General features: G+C 38.2%; 1 protein-coding gene across 2 annotated transcripts; it reads left to right on the top strand.

The window, feature by feature from the left end:
- The first annotated feature begins 208 nt into the window (after window positions 1–208).
- LOC110918764 (GDSL esterase/lipase At1g31550) lies at window positions 209–3730 on the top strand. 2 transcript variants are annotated; one of them, XM_022163050.2, is made up of 5 exons: window positions 209–500; window positions 586–807; window positions 2447–2595; window positions 2940–3213; window positions 3289–3730. In XM_022163050.2, the coding sequence occupies exons 1-5, from the start codon at window positions 248–250 to the stop codon at window positions 3552–3554; spliced, it is 1164 nt and encodes a 387-aa protein (XP_022018742.1). In that variant the 5' UTR covers window positions 209–247; the 3' UTR covers window positions 3555–3730. The 2 variants fall into 2 exon arrangements, with proteins under 2 accessions (XP_022018742.1, XP_035840876.1); XM_035984983.1 differs by having other exon boundaries at window positions 210–500; window positions 2444–2595; window positions 3289–3724.
- The last annotated feature ends 22896 nt before the right edge of the window (window positions 3731–26626 follow it).

Here is a 26626-nt window from a genome sequence, read left to right as displayed (position 1 = left end):
AATGTCACCGTGTTTGTTTTTTTTTTTTTTTTTTTTTTTGCATTTCTCATTCTCATATTATTTGTACGTTTAGTATGTTAAAATTATTTGTACGTTAAGTTTACCCGACAGATACATATATAAAAAATAAACAATATATTTATATTGATAAAGAAAACAGTAGATTATCATATTATATATATATATATATCTATAGCCACATGTTAAATGTTTTCCCAATAATTAAAGTGCCTCCGAATATCCAATAATGGCGTCTTCTTCTGGCTCCAGACTTTTTGCAGGTTTCTTGGTAGTGTTGTTTAGTTGTGGATTGTATGCTAATGGATGCTATTTATCCATCATCAGCTTTGGTGACTCCATTGCTGACACTGGGAACCAAAAACATTTGGCCTTAATATCCGACGACGTCATATTTATATGTGGTCCTCCTTATGGCCAAAATTTCATCGGCCAGTCCACCGGCCGTTGCTCCAACGGCCGGCTCATCATTGATTTTCTAGGTAACAATGCTAATTTTTCCGTTTATCGGCAAACACAATAATAACCAAATTGCTTTGGTTTTTTTCATGGTTTTCTTTTTCTTAGCTGAGAGTCTTGGGTTGCCGTTGATACCGCCGTATTTCAATGGCAAGGGGAGTAGCGGAGTGGGACGACAAGGAGTGAACTACGCGGTGGTGGGTGCTACAGCATTGGATGCATCGTTTATGGAAGCCAAATGGAGTGAACGTTCTGTGATTAACGCGTCTATAAAAATTCAGTTAGCATGGTTTAAAGAATCAGTGTCTTCTATTTGTGGCAACGCTTCAGGTTTGTATTGATAATCTAATAAGGAAACATTTTATTTGTTCAAGTAGTGCTAAATTAGAACAACTAAACAAAAAGTTGAAACCACAAAGAAAAAAAAAAGTGTCAAACGAGGTAGTGGTGGAGTGGTTGGGGAAAACGTTAGTGTTTCTTGTGACCCAGGTTCGACTCCCACTCTTTTTATTATTTTCTGCGGCATCCAGATAAAGGGCGAATACGGGTGGCGCCGGTTCGTCTTTGATGGGAGGCGAGGTTTTACTGATTATTTCATTGTCGTGCCTTTGGACGGGTGAAGGTCCAGGGGCGGACCCACTTAGAGTGGTCGGGGTCCCCGTACCTCAATGTTTTTAAAAAAATTAGTAGATTCGGTATATTAAATTTTATAATGACCCTATAAATACAGTTAGGTGGACATGACAGAAAGAAAAAGGAAAGCTGGTGTAGCGGTAAACCTCTCTTTACCAACAAGAGGTCAGGGATTCAATTATTGTAAAGCATGTTTTTTTTTTAAATCTAGTGCAAACCTCGCTCTGACCCGACCCGAACGAGGACCGACCCGGAAATTTAACGTTTTGTTATGAAAATTTTGAAAACCCGAAAAAAATGGACCCCATTGGAATAAAATCATGGATCTGCCACTGTGAAGGTCGGGTTTCCGCGCATCTGAGAGAGCCAAAGGGCTGACGACTGTCGAATAATCAACTTTTGCCACAACGTTCGATGTTACGATGGTTGTCACGTCATTACTCTACGTTCAATTAAATAAAAAAAAGAAGTTGATGAATGTTACATGTGGAGCTATTACAACCACAAGTATATTTATAAAAAAAAAGTTGGTGAACATTACATGTGGAGCTATTACAACCACTAGTATATTTATGGAAAAGATGTATACATCAATTATTACCGACACATTAGAGCATTCACATTCTATCCACCAAATCTTGAGAGATGTGTTTTTAAATTATAAAAAGTGGTTTAAGTGGTTGTGAGTGAAGGAGAGAGAAAATGTTACTGTTCATCTGTATATTTGGGGGACACTGTTCACCCTGTATAATTTTTTAATATATTTTGAAAGTGGTTGTGAGTAGAGGAGAGAGAAAATGTAATATATATTGAAAATGAGAGAGAAAAAGTATTTGTTTTTAGTGGAAATATATTGATATAGGAGTTGTTTTTTAGTGGAATGTATGTATATTTTTAGTGGATTGGATGTGAATGCTCTTAGGCCACTGGAGATGGTCTCTGATGGACCATATATCACGAGTGATGAATCTTAGAACACCGCCGCCATCTATGAGTTTCACGCGTGAAACTATAACGCGTGAAAATCTTCTCGCGTTGTAGGTTATTGATTGTATGTGTATGACTTGTACATTGTGTATTAATACTTGTACGTTGTAATTCCATTACTAGTGATGACCACCGCCACTAAAAAACGCGTGTGGGTGATAGAATAGTGGTTGCTGACAAGGCGGAACATGATTGAATGTTTGTGAGTGATGGAATTCTATCACTTGTGACCACCCCCACTCCCCTTAGCCTAAAGAACGACACTTGTGTATTAATTTAGCTTTTTATGACTAGTTAACTATTAATTAATTTCTCATAATAATTATCGATTGATTATTATTGTTAGCAGACTGTAGAAACTTCATTGGGCGTTCTTTAATTCTAATGGGTGAGATTGGCGGTAACGATTACAATTATCCATTATCCGTGGGACAACCCATTGATGAGATCGAACCAATTGTTCCTCTTGTTATTGATGCCATCATCTCAACGATCAATGTAAGACGCTACTCAAATCTTATAAACCATGTTTTAAACAATTATTAACAATATAATATAAATTACCCTTAAACAATACATCAATGAATATTGATATTTCCTCTAGACATCAGCTGAACTAAAGGAGTTTGTTGACCATCCAACTTAATTTTTTTAGCAAAGATGTACAACACTGTTGATTTCTTTTACTTTGACACCTCATAATTATTAGCAATAAATTGTTGATGTGAATGTATGAATAACTAATATTGCGAACATAGTTTGAAAAGTTCTAATTTTGTCATCATCTTTTGTAGTGTATGCTTAAATTTGCATCGGCCTGAATTTAACCATTTTATGTATAGGAGTTGATTGTGATGGGGGCTCGAACTCTGGTTGTTCCAGGAAACTTTCCACTTGGATGCTTACCTAGGATTTTGACAATATATGGGTCTGATAACGAAGAGTATGATCCTATAACCGGTTGTATGACCAAGTTTAATAAGTTTGCTGAATATCACAATAAAATGTTGCAAACAAAATTAGATCATATTCGAGAGCGTAATCCTAACGTCACCCTTATCTATGCGGACTACTACAACGCTCTCATGCAGATTTATCGTTCTCCTTATGAATATGGTATGTAACATGTTATAAAGCTCAAAAGATTATGATGCAAGTAAATTCTACTTTTGTAAACGGGTCTTATTGCAGGATTCACAAACGACAAGATTTTAAAGGCGTGTTGTGGATGTGGAGGGCCGTTTAATTTCAACGTTTCAATGCAATGTGGAGAATTATGTAAAACCGTGTGTGATGAACCAGATACTTATCTTAGTTGGGATGGAATACACTTAACCGAAATAGCATACAAGCTAATTTTCAAGAGTTTATTTCAGGGGCCATATACTATTCCAGAATTTTCTCCCCTATGTCCTGCATCATCACAAACTGAGGTTGGATTATCTAGTTATATATAAGCAGTGCAAGCTTCAAATTATTATTTTTTTGTTTATGATTCGTCGTAGCTATATAGCTTGCTATAATGCGTGAAAGAACATGATGCCTACAGAATAAGGAGTTTGGACATCAAGCCAAACAAAAAAGTTTATTATATCAATGGTTGTGTGATATATATAACTAGGTTCATACCCACGCTTGCGTTGCGACGCGCTAAAGTTTTTTTTCTTCATGCATCTGGTACCTAGTCTTCTTTGTGGCGCTAATGACGCTAATGCCTTCACTTGTATATATTGGCAAACCGATTAACCTCTGGAACACCCAATAACATGAGAAGTGTTGGAAAAGGATTTACATTACTCCGGGCAATGGTGTTGTTTTACTTGTTGATTATCTCAAGTTCACCCGAATACATTCCGCCTCCATCCTCTGTAACAATAGTTCCAATATTTATTTTAGCCAACAAATAAAATATTAGAAAACCCAGATATTATAATGAAAATATAAAATAATTATGCATCATTTAAGTTTGGAGTCAAAATACATGTCATTTAAATCTTAAATGTCAAAAGTGGAGTTTGATTTCACGAACAGAGTAGTTTAGTTATAAATTCATGCCTGAAGCCTCTAAAGAGGTTTTCATAACAAAACTAAGTGTTGAACACATACCACTGTACCAGTGAAAATTCAAAATGTTCTTCCCTGATGCGAATGCATTAATAACATGTTCACATTCTGTAAGAGCAAAGTAAATCAAGAACTATCATAGTAGTGTTCCATTACTGAATACTTTTAGTTTTGAAAGTCAAAAATGAACTTGTTATATTCAAATTCATACTCCCATTCCCATATGAAATAATAAACCCCTTACATCCTAACTCAACTCATCAATATATCGTGCCTTTCGTTAGTTCGTACATTGCCCATGCAAATGTCTTCATGTCGAGTAAACATTGTTATATATTTAGATACAAAAGAAATCTGTTTTGACTCTCAAATAGGTAAATTGACATTGGGATAATGATGTTAACTGTGCTACCAGTTATGGTAATTGTACTGCGAAAATGAAAATGAGAACGTGATTGATGAACTGAATGTACCTGATCACCAGAGAATCTATTAGAATAAGAAGACATGGATTCGCCCGGGCTTTCATCAGTGGGGCTTTTCTCCAATGACTTCTTCGGCCGCGGCCAACTTATGTGATCCATTGTTTTCGAAAACAGATAGATAAACAAATACTAATACCCATACACACTCACCACCCCCACACTTCAACAACAATCCCATCAATCTTAATAATTTAAACCAAAACTTCATAACTTCAAGTGTCAAAACTAAATTATAATCACACATTAGCAAGTCATCAGATATGAATTGCTTCTAAATTCGATCAGTTTGTGAGGATGAAAAAATATTTTAGTACTTTATTGAATAAACTCTTTCTTAACATATTTGATTGAGTTTAGGTTCAGGAAATCTCGCATTTGCTGACATTACAACACCCCAACGACTGCCAATTGTAGTCATTAAAGTTACATGAAACCGTTTTTTTCCGTTTGCTACCAATGAGTTTATACGGATGATTTACTCACTTTAATGAGGTTGGTTACTGAACCGGAACTCGTTTTGGTTTCTTAATGACTTGTAGTTGAGGGCTCAGAATCGGTACTGAGGTTCTGATGGCTGCATAACAGGTTGCTAGTAGCAAACAGTGCACTCGCCATCCTTGCTATGCAACATCATACCTTTTTTTTTACCAAAGTCATCATAGCCGGCAAACACACTCGGGACATAACGGCCGAATATAACTTTCAGTATCATATACCCTTAATTCCAACATGTCCGGTAAATACAACTGGGTTGATAATGGCTGCAACGGGTGTTGCAAAAACAACGACTAACTTACAAACAGTCCCCATTCTGGTTACCGGATCGAAGTCAGTCCCAACTGAACCACATTCAATGGGTTTAGAATCATGTATTTAAATAGGGATAGACTTGAAGTCCCAACTGAACCACATTCAATGGGTTTAGAATCATGTATTTAAATAGGGATAGACTTGATTGTTTTCAACCTATTTGTCGGTACAGAACCGCAATCCCAATTTCATTTCCCAAATTCGAACAGTAATCCAACAGAGCCAAACACAACTCACGGAACCGTGATTAACCTAGTGACACGAATACGGTATCACGAAATGGGAAAGAATCGGGTGACGTGTGAAGAACTGCCCAAATTGCCCATTCAAATCGAACCACGACTCAAAATTCTATTCATTTAAGTTATGCTATTAATAATAGATATATCAAACAACAAATCTGATTTGACCCTAACCAGCAAAAATAATACATCAGCGACTTAGAGTTTCATTATTCAAACCAAGAACATCTCAGATGAAGAAACCCATCGTGATCGGTACATCGTAGATAAAAGCAACCACCACACATCAAAATCTGTTAGAGTCTCAGCATAGGAAACCCTAGCCATCATCGACCCCTAACAAAGGAAACCGAAAAATAGGCACAGTCAACAATTGCCACCACCATAGGAGCCCATGAACGGACGCCGTCAAGAACCAACGTCTCATGTTTGAAACCCTAACCATTATTGAGTGGCCACAGTGAAAACCCCCAAAAACCAGAAGGCAGCCCTGAACAGGCCTGCGATTGGAACCCACCTCCGTTCATCTCCCTCGTTCACGGCATTCCTGATCTAACAAAATACTAAACATGCAATAGAAATAGGGTTACCGGAAGTGGGTCGAAACCTTAACCGCTTGAAGAAATGGAGACCGCCGCAACAGAGATCGGCGAACATCACCATCATCCACCTATTAAACGACCGACGACTGACTGGTCAGACGGTATAACACGGCGGAGGCGGCGGAGGCGTTTAAACAGTCTCCGTCAGCCACACTATCTCTCTCTCTTCCCATTCGCCTGAATTGTAACCAGAGGGATTTCATGAGAGAGAGGAAAACCTGATGATCTGGTGGGAGGTGGGAAGCAGGCGGTGGAGGAGAGGTTGTTTATCACAATACTCCACAATAATAAAATACTTAAATGAATAACGTGTCATCATTAAAACAAATGTGATGATGCATCATCACAGAATCACTGTTCATTCCCTTCACTAACTATCATATATTAATATTAATTGCATGCATGAAAAAAGAAATATTTTTGTATATTGCATTGGCATAGTCGAGCCTCATTCGAGCGATGGCATAGTCGGCTAGATCATGTTTCTTTTAATGTCATTTCTTTGTTAAATAAACTTAGTCGTTTATGTGTTACTTCCTTTTCACCAAAACCTGACATTTGTTCCTCGTGTCAATTATCTAAGAGCCATCGTTTACCTTTTAATAAAAATCACAAACGTGCTTCAAATGTTTTTAGATTTAATTTACTGTGATTTGTGGTGACCGGCTCCCATACCATCAACCGATGTTTACTTGTATTATGTGGTTTTTATTGACGGTTTATCCCGATTCACGTGGTTTTACCTCCTTAAAGCTAAATCAGAATTTTATAATGTTTTTATGACTTTTTACTGTTTATTCATATATACTCAATTTACACTAAAAGTAAAAATATTTCAAAGTGACGGGGGAACCGAATTCACAAATAATCGGGTCCAAAAATTGTTTTAACAACATGGTATTCATCAACGTCTCTCTTGCCATTATACGTCTCCTCAAAATGGGTGTGCCGAACGTAAACATAGGCACATTACGTAGACGGGTCTTGCAATCATGTTCAACTCCCATGCACCCGCAACTTTTTGGGTAAGACACATTCACCTCGGCCACATATATTATTAACCGTCTACCGACACCCGTGCTTCACAACAAAGCTCCCTTTGAGCTTCTCTATGCACAAATCCCATCGTATACTACTCTACGGGTTTTTGGGTGCCGAGCTTTTCCTTATCTTAGAGATTATACCCGACACAAACTCTTGCCCCGAAGTGCATCTTGTATCTTCGTTGAGTATAGCTCAAAGTACAAAGGATATCGTTGCTTACATCCTTCAACTAAACCCAATTACACTACACGTCACACGATATTTGATGAGGATGTTTTTCCGTTTAGCTGTAATGTTTCACCACCAAATGCAGCTACACTAATTTTCTCAGAATTTTGTGACACCACAATTAAATCCCACGCACAAATTAATTTCCAACACACCCAATCGTCATCTATTCTCACCTCAAAATCCACACCCATGTGCACTATTAAACCCCACGCACAAATACATTCCCAACCGTCATCTATTCCCACCTCAAATTCCATCCCAAGATCCCTACCCATATGCAGGGCCGACTCAACCATTTTGATGGCCTAAGGCGAAGTAAAAAATTTGTGGTCTTTCCCCCATAAAAAAAAGAAAACAATTTGAGAAAAAACCCTCCTCCTTTACCCGGGCTTGGGACCGGCAAAAATAAACTATAAGGTTTATTGTTGGCGGAGTTAAATTTTTTTTTTTTTTTTTTTTTTTTTGCATTCTTATACATTTGTTGTATGTGTAAAGATATCTTTAGATTAAGTTTACTTTTCTAGCTTTAATAGATGCAAACTTTTGAATAAAATCTTCAAAATCAGTTTCTTCTAACAAATCGTTTTCAATTGACAAAGTAGCTAATCCATTCAATCTTTCTTGTGACATTGTAGATCTTAAATAATTTTTTAACAATTTTAATTTAGAAAATCTTCTTTCGGCCGACGCAACAGTTACCGGGATAGTTAACATAATTCTATAAGCAATATAAGCGTTTCGAAAAGATTCAAAATCTTTAATATAGCTTAGTATGTTTATAGGGGTGTCACATTCTAAATCTATCATATGTCTTAGAACTTTTAATTCTTCAAATAAATCTAAGCCATCAATATCTATACTAGTATCATGTTTTAAAGACCTTTCAAGATTAATACAATGTTGTTTTAAAGTATTATAATCTAATAATTTCAGCTTTTTTATACTAAATAGAAAACCAAAAATACTTTCAAACATTTTAAATTGATCAAATCTAGTATTGATTGAAGAAATAGCTTGATCTACTATATATAAAAAGTAATCAGTTTTAAATAATTCAATAGGAGTTTTAGTAGTTTCATTAGCAACATTTTCATCAAATCGTCTATTTCTATGGATGATACGTTTTTCACGAAACATAGGTTCTACATCCATCTCTAAAGCAATTTCTTTTGCATCAATAATAGCATTTTCGAATCCATTTTCTCAATAATTTTCAAAATAACACAAAAGGCCTTCTAATTTTTTTATAGCACTATCAACACACATATCTTTTTCCTGTAAGCTCTTGCTAACACGATTAATAGCATACAAAAATTTCATACCAAATAACTATTCGTAATAAAAATTCAAACTTATTGAATTCAAAATCTGCCAAGGACTTAGCCTCACTTAGAAATTTTGCATCATCATCATTATATAGTTTCATAAGTGCCTTTTTTATTTGTGGTGCTTGATATCTAATTGCCTTAACACTTTCTACCCTACTTTCCCAACGTGTTTGTGATAAAGGTTTTAGAGTTAATTTTGGTAAACAGTCTTGTAGTATTTTCCACCTTTTGGTTGATGAAGCAAAAATTGTATAAGTACGTTGTATAATTCCAAAAAACTCACGAGCTTTTGTACACGAATTAGCCATATCACAAAGAACTAAATTTAAACTATGACAACCACATGGTGTATAAAAAAGTCTAGGATTAATATTTAACAATCTTTTTTGAACACCTTGATGCTTTCCTTTCATATTTGAACCATTGTCATAGCCTTGTCCTCTAATATTATTTATGTCAAGTCCTATATTGCTAATTTCTTCAACTATAGCATCAAATAGATCTTTACCGGTTGTATCATCTACTATTATAAATGTCACACCCTGGCTTTGCGGAAGCGTGGTTAATTTGGTGTGACTTCTTAATACCATAGCTTAATCATAACAAAGCTATATGAATTAAAAATATGCAAGATCATCCATTAGTTAAAAACCAAAATACCATAACATTGTCTTAACGGAGTAACATACCCTAACAACCACAAACTTGTTCCACAAACATTACAAACGTAAACATAACATAGACATGATTCAAGGACTGTGACTTGTCCAGGAAAGAGTCACATTCCCCAAACCCTGGATGACCTCGGTGACTAATGCAGCGGAAAACATGCCATACCGTGCCAGATCTTTTAATTCCCTGAAATACATGTAAGTTGAAAAATCAACAATAATGTTGAGCGAGTTCATGCGAAAGTGAGTAAATAAACCTTTATATTTATCAAAAACCCTGGTATGTAGCAAATAAGGAAAAAGAGATCACCAATGGTTTGCAAGGCCATTGATATGTGTGAAGTGCAAGTAGGAAGACTCAAACCTAGCGGATTTATGCGTCGGGCACTAAGTCACCCCGAGGTCCGTTATGCTGGACCTGGGGCTGGGCTCGCTACACCCAGATAGATCTACCGCTCCTGTCCCTCGGTCCTACCAAGAGGATTAATGGCCTCAAGTTTCCGCCTACCCACTCACATGATCTAAGTAGTAACCCTCCTTACGCTAACCATACCATGTAAAAAGTACTCATAATCATAGTAACATGTATTTCATCCCCGCAGTTTAGAAAACTGAAAACAGTTAAGAGAAAAAGGGGGACATGAACTCACTGTGGTGCGTCTCTACCAAGTATATCTCCTGATCAAGCAGCTGTGCGACGACCTACACGTACTAACTCTATTAGACGGACGGCCGTGCCCTAGTTTAAGGTTTAATGTCTTTGGGAAATAGTTAGACAACTATTTCGTAATTACACTTAGTAATTATTTAGTAACTATATTCCTTCCCAAGGATGGGGGTTTTGATTCATGTGCGTACGTATAACTTCGAAATATATTATTCCCAAAATATAAATATTTTTCCCAAAAATATTATATGTTATTCCATATAAGTTTCCAAAATAATACTTCTAACGAAAAATACACTTATGAGTATTTTCTGAAAATACGTAAGTTACTTTGTGAAGTCCTGGTGGTATTAATAATACTGGCGTAACTTAAATATTTATTGTGAAGGTGTTCGCATTATTTTGGAGTCGTTAATATTTAGTAATATTATTTTTACCCTAAAAATAATATTTACGTAGTTCACAAAATAATCACAAAAATTTACACAAGTGTTGTTATGAAAATATATATTCTAAATATATATTTTAGCAAGTTTATTTTTGTGAAAATCCCACCTCCGACACTTGCTTAATTTTTAATAAAAATCGTGACGAAATTTATTTGGAAAAATAAGTTAAAAATATCTCCATAACACTTGTGATAAAAATATTTGCAAGTGTTAGATTTTTTGAAAAAATTTCGCCAGAGTTTCCTCTGTAACCGGAGGTGGCCACGCTTTCAAGCGTATCATTTTCTTTTATAATTCAAATCAACAATGTTCCCAACATCAATAACAAACAATATTCCAACATCATACTAGTTCAAAAATATCACAAACGTATGAACTTGTGGGTTGTGTAAAAGTGTTTAGTAACTGCCCATTATTTTTTTTTAATAGATCTTTCTACTTTTATAAATGGAAATCGGTTTCTCGAAAATCTCATTTTTACAGAAAATGCATTTGCACATCCTCTAGTCAAAATTTCAAAAGTAATTCTTTTGTTAAAACTTTTTGTCACACAAGTGTCTACACACTTGTGTGTTTACAAAAATCACCTTTGTTTAAGAAAAAAGATCCAGCTTTTAAAAAAAAATATGATTTCTTTTGACACTTGGTCCTTTGAAAATACCACTTGTAGATCCGTAGATCTACTAGTTTAGAACTTCATTTTGTAAGAGAAATTGTTTTTACACAAGTTCATGGTTATAAGTAGTAGTGGTCTTCATCTAACCACTTTTCACACTATAACATACACTAGGTCATGTTCCATGAACATGACTTAGTCGGGTTAGATGACGATCCGAACTAACACTAGCATAAAACAACACTAGATAATCATAACAAAACATAGTTTTATTAGTTTTACACCAATATTCATCTATTAACCACTTTGTTTATATTATTTTAGTAGACTTTAAATTTTGTTCTTACATGCTCATAAATTTCAACCGTCAAAATTCTTATTAACCACTTTAGATATGAACAAAAAGGCGTTTAGAGTCACTTACTACTAGCTCGAGGCTAGGGAAGAAACTAGTCGAAAAACGCGTGGATAAAAGCAATGGGGTGAGGTCCCTTGCAATCCGTGAGCACCGGGCTTCCTCGTACGCGATCCCTCACACTTGTATAATAGTAGAATAGCTTGAATGAAGTCAAAAGGTGGTGTGGTGTGACCTATATCTTCGGCCGAGAATGATTAGAAGAGGAGAGAAATGTGAGGTTTTGTTGTGGTGATGTGCATGGTCATTAAGGACCCTTGTTTACATATATATAAACCATGAAATTCTATTATCCAATAGCTAAGATGTTATCTAGATATGAAACACTAAGAATTAAAAAAATCATTCAAGGACAATGGTGTCACCCACATGGTGACCGAACTCGTTGAGGGGAAGGGGGTATTTGGTTCGATTTGGACAAGGTGATAAGAGATAGGTTATATTTGTTAGGTGACTAAGTTAGTTAGTTAAATAATTCAAATATGGTATTATGTGTGTAGGAATTATAGCGGGTGTTAGGGTATTCGGGGACCCTAACTGCCTCAGAAAAAAAGAAAACAATGTCATGTTAATATTTTTATGTCCCGGGTTAAGTCCGGTTGTTTGGTTGGATACTACTCCGTTAAAGTGTTTAATAAATAATTAAAGTGTCGTTAATATTTTTTTCTAGTGACACAATTTATTCCCGATACTATGGAAAGTGTCTAGTAATATTTTTTTTTCAACTTTTTGCACTTTACTAGTTTAGATAAATGCTGAATTTTTATATTAAAGTGCATAATTTTGTACTCAAAGTACGTTTTAGGCACATCCGGTCACTGTAATTATCACCTAGTGACGCAGTTCTACAACCCTTATATCCCTACACTCTCTACTAGTGTAGCAAACTATCTCTGGCTCATACAGGCCTTAGAGGCAGTGTCTGCCTGATGCTGGCTATATCAGCATGTTTGGATGGGTTATCCGTTCATTGTGCTACTGTGCTTTTGTGCATCACGGGTGTCACTAGAGTTCAGTATGTAAATCATGGAGTGACAGCAAATAAAGTATGATGCAAGTAAGTGTACGTATCAGAATTCAAGTAGCAGTTTATCCACAAGTTCAAGTAAGCACAGTAATTAAGCAGTAATTAATTATTAATTAGGTCGTACGGATACCTGGTTTAGTGAGGGTTGTCACATTCTCCCCCCGTTAGAAAAATTTCGTCCCGAAATTTTAAGTTCTGCTTCTAGGTGCAGGGTTCTTGGGAAATAAGTGGGGGGTACTTCTCTTTCATCCGGTCCTCACGCTCCCAGGTGAATTCAGGACCATGCCTAGCATTCCAACGAACCTTGACAAGCTTGACACTGCTCCGGCGGGTTTTGTTCACTTTCCAATCCGTGACCTCAACAGGTTCTTCAACGAAGTGGAGCGTGTCGTCAACATGAATTTCGTCGGTGGGAATGATAACGGTATCTTGAGTTGGACTTTTCTTCAAATTTGATACATGAAATGTATCGTGAACACCATTCAGTTCAGCATTCAAGTCCAGCTTGTATGCTACTAGTCCAATTCTCTCCAAAATTCTGAATGGACCAATATACCGCGGATTCAACTTTCCACGTTTCCCGAAGCGTGCCACACCCTTCCAGGGTGATACCTTTAACAAAACCATATCTCCTACCTCAAATTCCAGAGGCCTCCTTTTTCAATCCGTGTAGGCTTTCTGACGATCACGAGCCTCCATGATGCGATCTCGGATCTGTGCGATCTTATCCATGGTTTCCTAGACCATATCAGGACCAACCAACTGTCTATCACCTGCGTCAGCCCAACAAAGCGGTGATCTGCACTTGCGTCCATATAAAGCTTCGAATGGCGCGGCACCAATACTGGTGTGGTAGCTGTTGTTGTATGAGAACTCAACCAAAGGCAAATGCTTATCCCAGCTACCGCCCAAATCCATCACACATGCTCTCAGCATATCTTCTAGTGTATGTATCGTCCGCTCGCTTTGGCCGTCGGTCTGCGGGTGAAAAGTAGTGCTCAGATTCAACTTTGAGCCAAAAGCTTCCTGGAAGGATTGCCATATCCTTGATACGAACCTTCCGTCTCTATCAGAGATAATCGAGAGAGGTACTCCATGACGTGTAACAATCTCTCTCATGTAAATTTCGGCCAGTTTGCTCGTATTATCCTTCTCTCGGATAGGTAGGAAGTGTGCTGACTTCGTTAAGCGGTCCACTATTACCCAAATAGTGTCATGGCCTCTTGGCGTTCTTGGCAACTTCGTAATAAAATCCATAGAGATTTGTTCCCACTTCCACTTGGGAATCTCTGGTTGCTGCAGAAGTCCCGAAGGCTTCTGGTATTCCGCCTTAACTTTGGCGCAAGTTAAACATTTGCTCACATAAACAGCCACATCGCCTTTCATCCTAGGCCACCAGTAATAATCCTTAAGATCTTGGTACATCTTATCCGCTCCTGGGTGGATAGAGTACCGCGATTTGTGAGCTTCATCGAAAATAACCTTCCTTAAACCACCAAACAGAGGAACCCAAATCCTTTTCTCGAAACATAACGTTCCTTCCTCGTTTGGCACCAATAGCTTCTCCATCCCACGGAGATATTCCTCTTCCAGGTTTCTTTCCTTAAGAGCTTCCTTCTGCGCGGCACGAATGCGCAAGGAAAGATCTGTTTGGATAATCATCTCTAAAGCCCTAACCCTTATGGGCTTGATTCTTTCTTTTCGACTTAGGGCATCGGCGACCACACTCGCCTTCCCTGGATGATACTTTATCTCGCAGTCGTAGTCATTCAACAACTCAACCCATCGTCTTTGCCTCATGTTCAACTCCTTCTGGTTGAATATATGTTGGAGGCTCTTGTGATCTGTGAAGATTGTGCACTTCGTACCATAAAGGTAGTGTCTCCAGATCTTTAAAGCAAAAACTACTGCGCCGAGTTCCAAGTCATGTGTGGTATAGTTCTTTTCATGAACTTTCAGCTGGCGTGACGCGTAAGCAATAACCTTCTGGCGTTGCATCAACACGCAACCCAATCCTTGACGCGATGCGTCGCAGTATACCACAAAATCATCTGTACCTTCCGGTAGGGCTAAGATTGGCGCGTTGCAAAGCTTATCTTTCAATATCTGAAATGCTTCCTCCTGTTTGATTCCCCAATCAAACTTCTTGTCCTTCTGAGTGAGGAGCGTCAATGGTTGAGCGATCTTTGAAAAGTTCTCGATGAACCTTCGATAATAGCCAGCCAAACCCAAGAATTGCCGAATCTCGGTTGGCGTCTTTGGCGTTTCCCAATCCTTGATCGCCTCGATCTTGGTTGGATCCACGTGGATTCCATCTCCGTTTACCACGTGCCCAAGGAATTGCACTTCTCGTAGCCAAAACTCGCACTTAGAGAACTTGGCGTACAACTGTTCCTTCTTTAGCAGCTCCAGAATAGCTCTTAAATGCTGCTCGTGCTCAGCCTTCGTCTTTGAATAAATCAAAATATCATCGATGAATACAATCACGAACTTATCCAAGTACGGCTTACAAACTCGATTCATCAAATCCATGAACACTGCAGGTGCGTTTGTCAGACCAAACGGCATAACGAGAAACTCGTAGTGTCCATATCGGGTTCTGAAGGCTGTCTTTGGGATACTCTCTTCCTGTATCCGTAGCTGATGGTATCCAGATCGAAGATCGATCTTTGAATAAAAGCTTGAACCTTGAAGTTGGTCAAACAGATCATCGATTCTTGGCAGGGGATACCTATTTTTGATCGTCAGCTTGTTCAACTCCCGGTAGTCAATACACATACGGAAACTACCGTCCTTCTTGACAAACAAAACTGGAGCTCCCCAAGGCGAGAAGCTTGGTCGGATAAATCCCTTGTCTAACAACTCTTGAAGTTGTGTCGACAGCTCTTGCATCTCAGACGGAGCAAGTCTATAGGGTGCCTTAGCCATAGGCGCGGCGCCTGGAACTAAGTCGATGCGAAACTCTACTTGCCTCTGAGGCGGCAGTCCAGGCAAGTCTTCTGGGAAGACTTCTGGATATTCCCTCACGACAGGGATGTCTTCGATCCTTGGTTCTGCAGCTTTCTTGTTTATAATGTGTGCCAGAAAGGCAGCACATCCCTTCTGTAAACACTTTCGTGCTTTGAGGCAGCTGATAATCCTTAACGGCGTATCACGCTTCTCTCCGTGAACCACAATTGTTTCACCATCTTCGGTTGGGATACGAACGACCTTTTCATGACAAACTATCTCAGCCTTGTTGCCTGATAACCAATCCATTCGTACTACCACGTCGAAGCTTTCCAACTGGACGGGTAGTAGATCCAGAGCAAACTCACGCTCTCCCAATTCGATCATACAACCTCTGATAACTTCATTGGCTTCTACTAACTTTCCATTAGCCAATTCGATTGAGTACGGAATATCTAACTTACTAGCGGCTAAACCAAGCATATTCTTAAATTCTAACGACACGAAGCTATGATCGGCACCAGTATCAAACAAAATAGATGCAAAAGTTTTGGTTGTTAAAGAACGTACCAGTAATCACGCCTGGATCCTGGCATGCTTCACAAACTCCGATGCTGGGTGTTCTTTCACGGTCTTGTTTCAACTTCGGGCATTCTCTATTAAGATGTCCAATGTCCCCACAATGGAAGCACCCTAGCACTCGGCCATTTCCTTTCCTGCTTCCACCTTGAGCGTTGTTACGGTTTTCTCCTTGTCTGGGACTCTTCATCCCACAACCATCCTTGTTGTGCCCTTTTCTTCCGCACCTAGGCTTCCAACATCCACACTCATGGTGATACTTGCACCCAGCACGTCTTGATTTAGTTTCTAAGTAAATCTTATCATTGGCCTGTCTGTTGTTAGGGCAATCTTTCTTGAAATGCCCTTTGTCTCCGCAGTCAAAACAACCTCGAATAGATCTTTGTTCATCATTATTCTTTCGGGTATCTTCGGTAAGCTTCCTTTTGTTCTTTCCAGACGACTCTACCTGAGTCTCCCTATCAGGGTTTGCAAGTTTTTCTAGTCTAATGGCTTCCGTAACGAGTGCCAAGCCCATCTTACTTGCAGCCATAGTTGTTGGTGGCGTAGATGCTGTCATTAAGCTCAGGACTTGAGGTGCCAATTCCCAAATGAAATGTCCTAGTCTCCTCAATTCTGGTTCCACCAAGTACGGAACTACTCGTGCCAAATCATGAAGTCTTTGCATGTATTCCAACATTTTTGGACCTTCCATCATCAGGCTCTGGAATTCCCCTTCCAACTTCTGGGTTTCTGCTTGGGAGCAATACTTCTTATGCATCATTTCCTTCAGTTCATCCCATGATAATGCATATGCTGCGGTTTCGCTCTTTATTTGAACCTGAAGGTTCCACCATAGTCGAGCTCCATCTTGAAACAACTCAGAAACGTATAGGACTTGTTGTTCTGGCGTACAACCACTCATTCAAAAGATGGAATCCATACTTTCAATCCATTTCACAAAAGCTATGGCACCTCCAGTGCCGTCGAACTTCGGAGGCTTGTAGTTGAGGAAGTGCCAGTAGGGACAACCGTTATTTTCTGAGGTGCCTCTGTGAGGTTCGGAGCGTAGGGCCTCGTGCTGTGCTATAGCTGCAGCAATTATCTTCTGAAGTTCCGCTTCTGAGGTGGGCATGTGCATTTCGCGTCTTGGTGGCATCTTCTAAAAGATGTTTCACGTAGGTTAGGTCATAGCAGGTGAAACGTACGTATCTATTCAACAATATCAGCACATAACATCTCATGTTATAAATAAATCAGCCACATAACATCCCATGTCATAGAACATAAATAATAGATCACTGCGATTGCATTGCCACAAATCGAGACCAGAATGTAAGGTTTACAGGTACCCAACTGTATCATACAACATCAATGACTTAGTAGGGGACGACCCTAGGCAAGTCGTGCGATCGCTGGACATGTTCAGGAATCTCTAGTTCGTCCATTTTCAAATTCCAGGACTCCATCTCAAGCTTCTGTTATTCCAGTCTTAGAACCACATTTCTCCTCAATCATTTCCTTGAACTCGTCCCAGCTCAGTGCATAAGCAGCATCTGTACCAAGGGTCTGAATCCGAAGATCCTATCATGAGAGTGTGCCATCTAGAAATGACCCCGAGGTAAAGGTAACACTCTGTTGGGGCGATCAGTTAGTCATTCTTAGAATGGAGTCGATCTTTTCGGACCAACGAACAAATGCAATGGCGCTTTCTGTTTCGTCGAAGTTCAAAGGCTTGCAGTTCAGGAACTGCTTATAGGTGCGGTCAGTTGGGGGGGGGGTATTTCCAGTAGTGCCATCGCTGTGCTTAAAGCGGAGAGCTTCATGTCGTGTAATTGCCTGTGAGTTGCGTTTTCGCAGCTCGGCTTCTATCCCTGGTAACTTACTGGTGTTTGTGACACGCCTGGGTGGCATTCTCTTCTGCTGAAATGGCATGAAGCGGGTTAGACAACATTCCAATTGTCTATGAGCTACATAGCACCATAAGCCATCATGTAATCACCCAATTTTACACGTAAATATACTCAATGTATGGGTGGGGAAATAAATTTCTGAGCCTTCACATAGGCTTGCCAATTTGGCTTGATACTTGTAATAGAATGAACTCGAGGCTACATCGCCTTGGTCATTAGTTATTTCCTGCTACATTGGTTTTCATTAGCTTGACTCGCAGAGTCCACCGGGATTTCTGTGCACTACAAGTCGTTATTACGTGGGCCCCCCGTAATAATAAATTATCTTGCACAGTTACCCCAAATTTTCTCTCGTCCAAGCAGATGATCAACCAAGGAGCAACAGGAGGTGCATCGGCATGAACAGGGTCATGCTCCAATGCGGGGTCAAGAGCAACGCCTGGCTCAAGGCCACGGCTGGCTCCGGATCAACAAACTCCATCTCAAAATCAGCTGGATCAACCATCACAGGGGGTTACAGGATCCTCCAAGGGCTGGTCTAAGTGTATGAACTCAAGGTCATGGTCTGGATCAAAACCAGGTGGAAGAACAAGATCACCCTCAATACTGTGATCAAACTCAAAGCTGTGTGCGAGAACCGGTGCAGCTGATGATGCCGTATCAGGGTCAGCGTCGTGTGAATGGTGCTGCACTCCCTATATATGCGAAAATGCGGATGTCAGAAACTCAAATGAGTCTGGGACAGGGGAATGGGCATGAGTTTTCCCCTGCAGGAGCGTCCGCAAGCAGTAGGCCATCACCAGCAGCAATAGGGCCTCGCCCTTAAATGGGTCCTCCTCTAATAGATCGCTATCATCGTCAGGGACCACGTCGGGGGGCATATCAACAATGGGATAAGTGGCAAGGGGCACAGGAGCAGGGATCACCGCGAGTGGCAAATTCTCAACAAGATGGCCATCAGCAGGCTCTGCTACGACATCAGGCAGCGCAAAGGGCTGAAAGTCGTCATCGTCTGTGCCGGTAGTATCGGAAATGTACACCTCGTGCTCCGATGAAACTATGTCGTCTGATACTATGGCCATGGGATTCGTAGTGTCCATCTTTCTAGTACATGATGAAAGCATGACGTTTGTAACACAAACACATATACGTATAATAATCAATCATATAATCATATAAACATGTTAGTCAATAAGCAAGCAAATAATTCTCCTAGTCCCACTAGCCTTCCAGTCTCCTAGACTGATATTCCTAGTCCCACTAGCCAAATTCTCCCAGCCTCTAAGACTGCTCTATCATCTACCTCGATCTCTTAGATCGAGCCTCGGCCTCCAAGACCGAGCCTCAGCCTCCAAGACTGAGCCTGCTCTTCCTAGCCTCACTAGCCATCTACCTCGATCTCTTAGATCGAGCCTCGGTCTCCAAGACCGAGCCTCAGCCTCCAAGACTGAGCCTACTCTTCCTAGTCTAGCCATCTACCTCGATCTCTTAGATCGAGCCTCGGTCTCCAAGACCGAGCCTCAGCCTCCAAGACTGAGCCTAAAAATAATATATAAAATGTGCTCAACATTTGTTTGTAAAAACGTGTTGGATCTGGACTTAAGTGGTATGCAGTAAAAGTGTTTTCGTGAGAGCCCTAGTGATCATAGTCTAGACTCGAGAAGGAATCCTAGTTCGCTATGATCAGAGCTCTGATACCAAGCTGTCACACCCTGGCTTTGCGGAAGCGTGGTTAATTTGGTGTGACTTCTTAATACCATAGCTTAATCATAACAAAGCTATATGAATTAAAAATATGCAAGATCATCCATTAGTTAAAAACCAAAATACCATAACATTGTCTTAACGGAGTAACATACCCTAACAACCACAAACTTGTTCCACAAACATTACAAACGTAAACATAACATAGACATGATTCAAGGACTGTGACTTGTCCAGGAAAGAGTCACATTCCCCAAACCCTGGATGACCTCGGTGACTAATGCAGCGGAAAACATGCCATACCGTGCCAGATCTTTTAATTCTCTGAAATACATGTAAGTTGAAAAATCAACAATAATGTTGAGCGAGTTCATGCGAAAGTGAGTAAATAAACCTTTATATTTATCAAAAACCCTGGTATGTAGCAAATAAGGAAAAAGAGATCACCAATGGTTTGCAAGGCCATTGATATGTGTGAAGTGCAAGTAGGAAGACTCAAACCTAGCGGATTTATGCGTCGGGCACTAAGTCACCCCGAGGTCCGTTATGCTGGACCTGGGGCTGGGCTCGCTACACCCAGATAGATCTACCGCTCCTGTCCCTCGGTCCTACCAAGAGGATTAATGGCCTCAAGTTTCCGCCTACCCACTCACATGATCTAAGTAGTAACCCTCCTTACGCTAACCATACCATGTAAAAAGTACTCATAATCATAGTAACATGTATTTCACCCCCGCAGTTTAGAAAACTGAAAACAGTTAAGAGAAAAAGGGGGACATGAACTCACTGTGGTGCGTCTCTACCAAGTATATCTCCTGATCAAGCAGCTGTGCGACGACCTACACGTACTAACTCTATTAGACGGACGGCCGTGCCCTAGTTTAAGGTTTAATGTCTTTGGGAAATAGTTAGACAACTATTTCGTAATTACACTTAGTAATTATTTAGTAACTATATTCCTTCCCAAGGATGGGGGTTTTGATTCATGTGCGTACGTATAACTTCGAAATATATTATTCCCAAAATATAAATATTTTTCCCAAAAATATTATATTTTATTCCATATAAGTTTCCAAAATAATACTTCTAACGAAAAACACACTTATGAGTATTTTCTAAAAATACGTAAGTTACTTTGTGAAGTCCGGGTGGTATTAATAATACCGGCGTAACTTAAATATTTATTGTGAAGGTGTTCGCATTATTTTGGAGTCGTTAATATTTAGTAATATTATTTTTACCCTAAAAATAATATTTACGTAGTTCATAAAATAATCACAAAAATTTACACAAGTGTTGTTATGAAAATATATATTTTAGCAAGTTTATTTTTGTGAAAATCCCACCTCCGACACTTGCTTAATTTTTAATAAAAATCGTAACGAATTTTATTTGGAAAAATAAGTTAAAAATATCTCCATAACACTTGTGATAAAAATATTTGCAAGTGTTAGATTTTTGGAAAAAATTTCGCCAGAGTTTCCTCTGTAACCGGAGGTGGCCACGCTTTCAAGCGTATCATTTTCTTTTATAATTCAAATCAACAATGTTCCCAACATCAATAACAAACAATATTCCAACATCATACTAGTTCAAAAATATCACAAACGTATGAACTTGTGGGTTGTGTAAAAGTGTGTAGTAACTGCCCATTATTTTTTTTAATAGATCTTTCTACTTTTATAAATGGAAATCGGTTTCTCGAAAATCTCATTTTTACAGAAAATGCATTTGCACATCCTCTAGTCAAAATTTCAAAAGTAATTCTTTTGTTAAAACTTTTTGTCACACAAGTGTCTACACACTTGTGTGTTTACAAAAATCACCTTTGTTTAAGAAAAAAGATCCAGCTTTTAAAAAAAATATGATTTCTTTTGACACTTGGTCCTTTGAAAATACCACTTGTAGATCCGTAGATCTACTAGTTTAGAACTCCATTTTGTAAGAGAAATTGTTTTTACACAAGTTCATGGTTATAAGTAGTAGTGGTCTTCATCTAACCACTTTTCACACTATAACATACACTAGGTCATGTTCCATGAACATGACTTAGTCGGGTTAGATGACGATCCGAACTAACACTAGCATAAAACAACACTAGATAATCATAACAAAACATAGTTTTATTAGTTTTACACCAATATTCATCTATTAACCACTTTGTTTATATTATTTTAGTAGACTTTAAATTTTGTTCTTACATGCTCATAAATTTCAACCGTCAAAATTCTTATTAACCACTTTAGATATGAACAAAAAGGCATTTAGAGTCACTTACTACTAGCTCGAGGCTAGGGAAGAAACTAGTCGAAAAACGCGTGGATAAAAGCAATGGGGTGAGGTCCCTTGCAATCCGTGAGCACCGGGCTTCCTCGTACGCGATCCCTCACACTTGTATAATAGTAGAATAGCTTGAATGAAGTCAAAAGGTGGTGGTGGTGTGACCTATATCTTCGGCCGAGAATGATTAGAAGAGGAGAGAAATGTGAGGTTTTGTTGTGGTGATGTGCATGGTCATTAAGGACCCTTGTTTACATATATATAAACCATGAAATTCTATTATCCAATAGCTAAGATGTTATCTAGATATGAAACACTAAGAATTAAAAAAATCATTCAAGGACAATGGTGTCACCCACATGGTGACCGAACTCGTTGAGGGGAAGGGGGTATTTGGTTCGATTTGGACAAGGTGATAAGAGATAGGTTATATTTGTTAGGGGACTAAGTTAGTTAGTTAAATAATTCAAATATGGTATTATGTGTGTAGGAATTATAGCGGGTGTTAGGGTATTCGGGGACCCTAACTGGCTCAGAAAAAAAGAAAACAATGTCATGTTAATATTTTTATGTCCCGGGTTAAGTCCGGTTGTTTGGTTGGATACTACTCCGTTAAAGTGTTTAATAAATAATTAAAGTGTCGTTAATATTTTTTTCTAGTGACACAATTTATTCCCGATACTATGGAAAGTGTCTAGTAATATTTTTTTTTCAACTTTTTGCACTTTACTAGTTTAGATAAATGCTGAATTTTTATATTAAAGTGCATAATTTTGTACTCAAAGTACGTTTTAGGCACATCCGGTCACTGTAATTATCACCTAGTGACGCAGTTCTACAACCCTTATATCCCTACACTCTCTACTAGTGTAACAAACTATCTCTGGCTCATACAGGCCTTAGAGGCAGTGTCTGCCTGATGCTGGCTATATCAGCATGTTTGGATGGGTTATCCGTTCATTGTGCTACTGTGCTTTTGTGCATCACGGGTGTCACTAGAGTTCAGTATGTAAATCATGGAGTGACAGCAAATAAAGTATGATGCAAGTAAGTGTACGTATCAGAATTCAAGTAGCAGTTTATCCATAAGTTCAAGTAAGCACAGTAATTAAGCAGTAATTAATTATTAATTAGGTCGTACGGATACCTGGTTTAGTGAGGGTTGTCACAATAAAATTCTAAAAAATATTCTTTAACATCAATAGGTGTTGATGAGATATCTAAGCATCGTAAAATAATTGACATTTGTTCTTTATGACTAGTATCGGGTGTGCAATCAAGTATAACTGAAAAGTATTTAGCTTCCTTAACTTTGTTAACAATTTTATTTTTAACTTCACATGCTAATAAACTAATTAGTTCGTTTTGCATATTATGACCAAGATAATGATTGTAGATTTCTTTGTTCTTTATTCGTCTAATATGTTCTTTCATTACGAGATCAAATTCTGCAATCATTTGAACAATAGCTAAAAAATTACCATTGTTTTTTTCATAAAGTTTTTCGTTATCTCCACGAAATGGTATATTGTTCATGCTAAAAGTTTTTACAACGCCAATAATTCTTTTAAGTACATCTTTCCAATGTTCCTTATCTTTATTGATAAGAATTTGAGTTTCTTTATCAATTGTAATATTTTTTGCTAATCTCGTTTCTAAGTCAATCCATGTTCTCATATTGACTATATGTTCCTTACTTGCTTCATGTCGTTTTAATTTAGCACTAATATTTTTCCAATCATTAATACCTTTTTTAGCTAAGTTACTTCTAGATAAATTCGCATCAAACAATTTGCAACAAAAAACAGAATACTTTATCTAACTCTATAGAGTAAATCAACCATTTTCTTTCATATTTCTCTTCATTTGCCATTTTGCATATAGAGCGAAGGACTAAAGCTCCTAGAATGCTCATCTTTAGGAAAATCATAACTATCAATCTTAACTGGACCTTTTTCTACAAGGAAATCTCTTAAGTTAGTGTTAATAGTGGTCCACTGACTAGGATCAAATATATTTGAAGGTCCATATACATGTACAAAATCATCAACATTTAAAGGTTCATCAACATCAACATTTAAAGGTTCATCAACATTTACAGTTTCATCAACATTAACATTTAAAGGTTCATCAACATTTACAGTTTCATCAACATTTATAGTTTCATCAACATCAACATGTATAGACTCTTCAACATTTACAGGTTTTACGAATTTGAGTAAAGAACCCTTTAGCGATTCTATTTCAGCTTCTCGTTTTTGTTTCTTTAGTCTTTTAGAATGGCCGGATTCATGTTTACGATATCTATTAGACATTATAAATTTATCACAAATTCACAGAACTCGCTAACAAACAGAAAATTAGGCAACTAGGAAATTAGGGCTAATATCACAAACTTCAATTGGGCAACTAGGAAATTAGGCAACAGATTTTAACTAGAAAATTAGGCAACAGACTTTAACTAGAAAATTAGGCAATTAGGAAATTAGGGCTTTACCTTCAACAAGGATTGATGCAGCCACTGAGCGATCCCAGCGAACAACAGTGAGTAACAGTGATGAATGATGATTCGCAGATGATTCTGAAAGAAGATGATTTAACAGTGAGTAACAGTGATGATTCGCAGATGATTCTGTAAGAATTGAGTTTGTAAATTAGGTAGCAATTTAACTATTTAAGCTTAAGAAGATGAATCTGTGGCTAGAAGATAAAAATTACCGTTGAAAGAACTCAAGAAGATGATGAGACGCTGCCATAATTGCTCCGTGACGCCGGCCGGCTGTTTCTCTTCCCTTGACTCCGTGTGACTCGCTGCCATAATTGTTTTCCCTTGGGCCGCCCTAAATAACCTATACGACTACCAGTACGTGTTTGTGAGAAAATACATATAATATAATTTTTTTTTAAATGGAGGCCCTATGGTTGATGTGGCCCAAGACCCAAGCCTCATTTGGCGTACCCTTGGGCCGGCCCTGCCCATGTGCACCTTATGTCCTACTGTTCCCCATGCAACTAACACACAAAACAATCACCTTCCCATGCAACATGATTTGTTTCCCATGCAAACCTCCTATGTAACATCCGTCAAAAAAATGGACTTTCAAGATCTGACCCGTTTTAAATTTTGGATCCTAATCCTTGAAACTCGAATATCTTTCGCGAATTATATAACCGTTGAAATATTTTTATTAATATGGTTATTTATTTAAATAATTAAACTGATTAATTTTACCATTAAAAAGCTTTTACTTTTATAAAAGTAACCTAGTTAGTAATTTAAAATAACATAAACTAACCAAGTTAATTAATCAAGTTGAGGGATTGGTTATGACTTTTATTGAAACTTGAATTGGAAATAATAAAATTTATGAAATCATATTCACGTATAATATATCCATATCAAAATATATATATATATATATACACATATCCTTATAAGTTTTCATAAAATTTATCAAAGGGACCATTATTGAATTTTTTTAAAGAAAGTTAAATATGCATTTGTTGTTTAAATATAATTTTAAAAGGTTTTTTTTTTTTTTTGGTTTTAGCAAACAAACGAAACAGAGTGCAAGAAGAAAAGATGGTGGCACTATACAAATTTATTCCTTTTCTATTTCGTTTATTTAAAAAAAAAATTCGAGGATGGACAGTGCAATTATTTGTATGGCATGAATCAAGCCATCATCACATGGAAACTCTTTTGACCCAAAAAAAACCAAATGCGTACAGCTCCCTTTCCAAACATATCTTTGCTGATTTTTCGATGATTCTTTCTTAAACAACTTTGCCGCCAAGACAGCCGCCTACCTTCCTTTCTTCTCCGCTGATTTGTCGGAATCGAATACTGACTACACGGTTTCCTTTTCATGCCAATCTTGAACAAATCCACACTCACGTCCTCATTCATTGACGAGCAACGTTCTTACCATCTTCGGTTTTCGGAAACTTTCAATCACGAGCCATTGCCATAACTTACGAGACGTATGAGGCTATATAAACGAGACTTCCATCACGGTTTTAGATACCACCACACACCCAACCATTCCCGACACCCTCACAACTCCGCAACACCTTTCGCATAACTTCGTACTCTTGTCGGGACAACCGGAGCTTCGTCGGAGAGAAACAAACATCGCCGAAGTTCACCGGAATTCATTGCTAGTCACCGGAAGTCGAGGACTTTACCGGAATTTACATCGGAATTCGTTACGGCATCGTTTTGGTATACACATTCCTTTCTTCTCCTGCGGTTCAATCTATTATCGTGTTCTTTTTTTTTTTTTATGTTGAGCTGTTGAAACATATTAATAACCAACAAAAACATAGCGTTCGTTTCATGGAATGGAATGGAATGGAATGGAATTAGAAAGTTTTTCTTTGTAATGAAGGAATGGAATGGAATGTTGAAATAGTCACAAATTTCATTGATTAAAGAAATTCATGGGATTTCAAATTCCTCCCTCTCCCAACC

This window comes from Helianthus annuus, chromosome 16, assembly GCF_002127325.2.
Source record: "Helianthus annuus cultivar XRQ/B chromosome 16, HanXRQr2.0-SUNRISE, whole genome shotgun sequence".
Lineage (NCBI taxonomy): Eukaryota > Viridiplantae > Streptophyta > Magnoliopsida > Asterales > Asteraceae > Helianthus > Helianthus annuus.
The sequence above is the reverse complement of the archived record's forward strand: the minus strand, read 5'-3'. Positions and strand labels throughout refer to the sequence as shown.

Excerpts from the sequence above, each read along its gene's own strand:
- LOC110918764 (XM_035984983.1), top strand. The coding sequence starts at position 248 with ATGGCGTCTTCTTCTGGCTCCAGACTTTTTGCAGGTTTCTTGGTAGTG. Across the intron at positions 808-2,443 it reads TATTTGTGGCAACGCTTCAG|CAGACTGTAGAAACTTCATT; the intron begins GTTTGTATTGAT and ends TATTATTGTTAG. Across the intron at positions 3,214-3,288 it reads TCGTTCTCCTTATGAATATG|GATTCACAAACGACAAGATT; the intron begins GTATGTAACATG and ends GTCTTATTGCAG.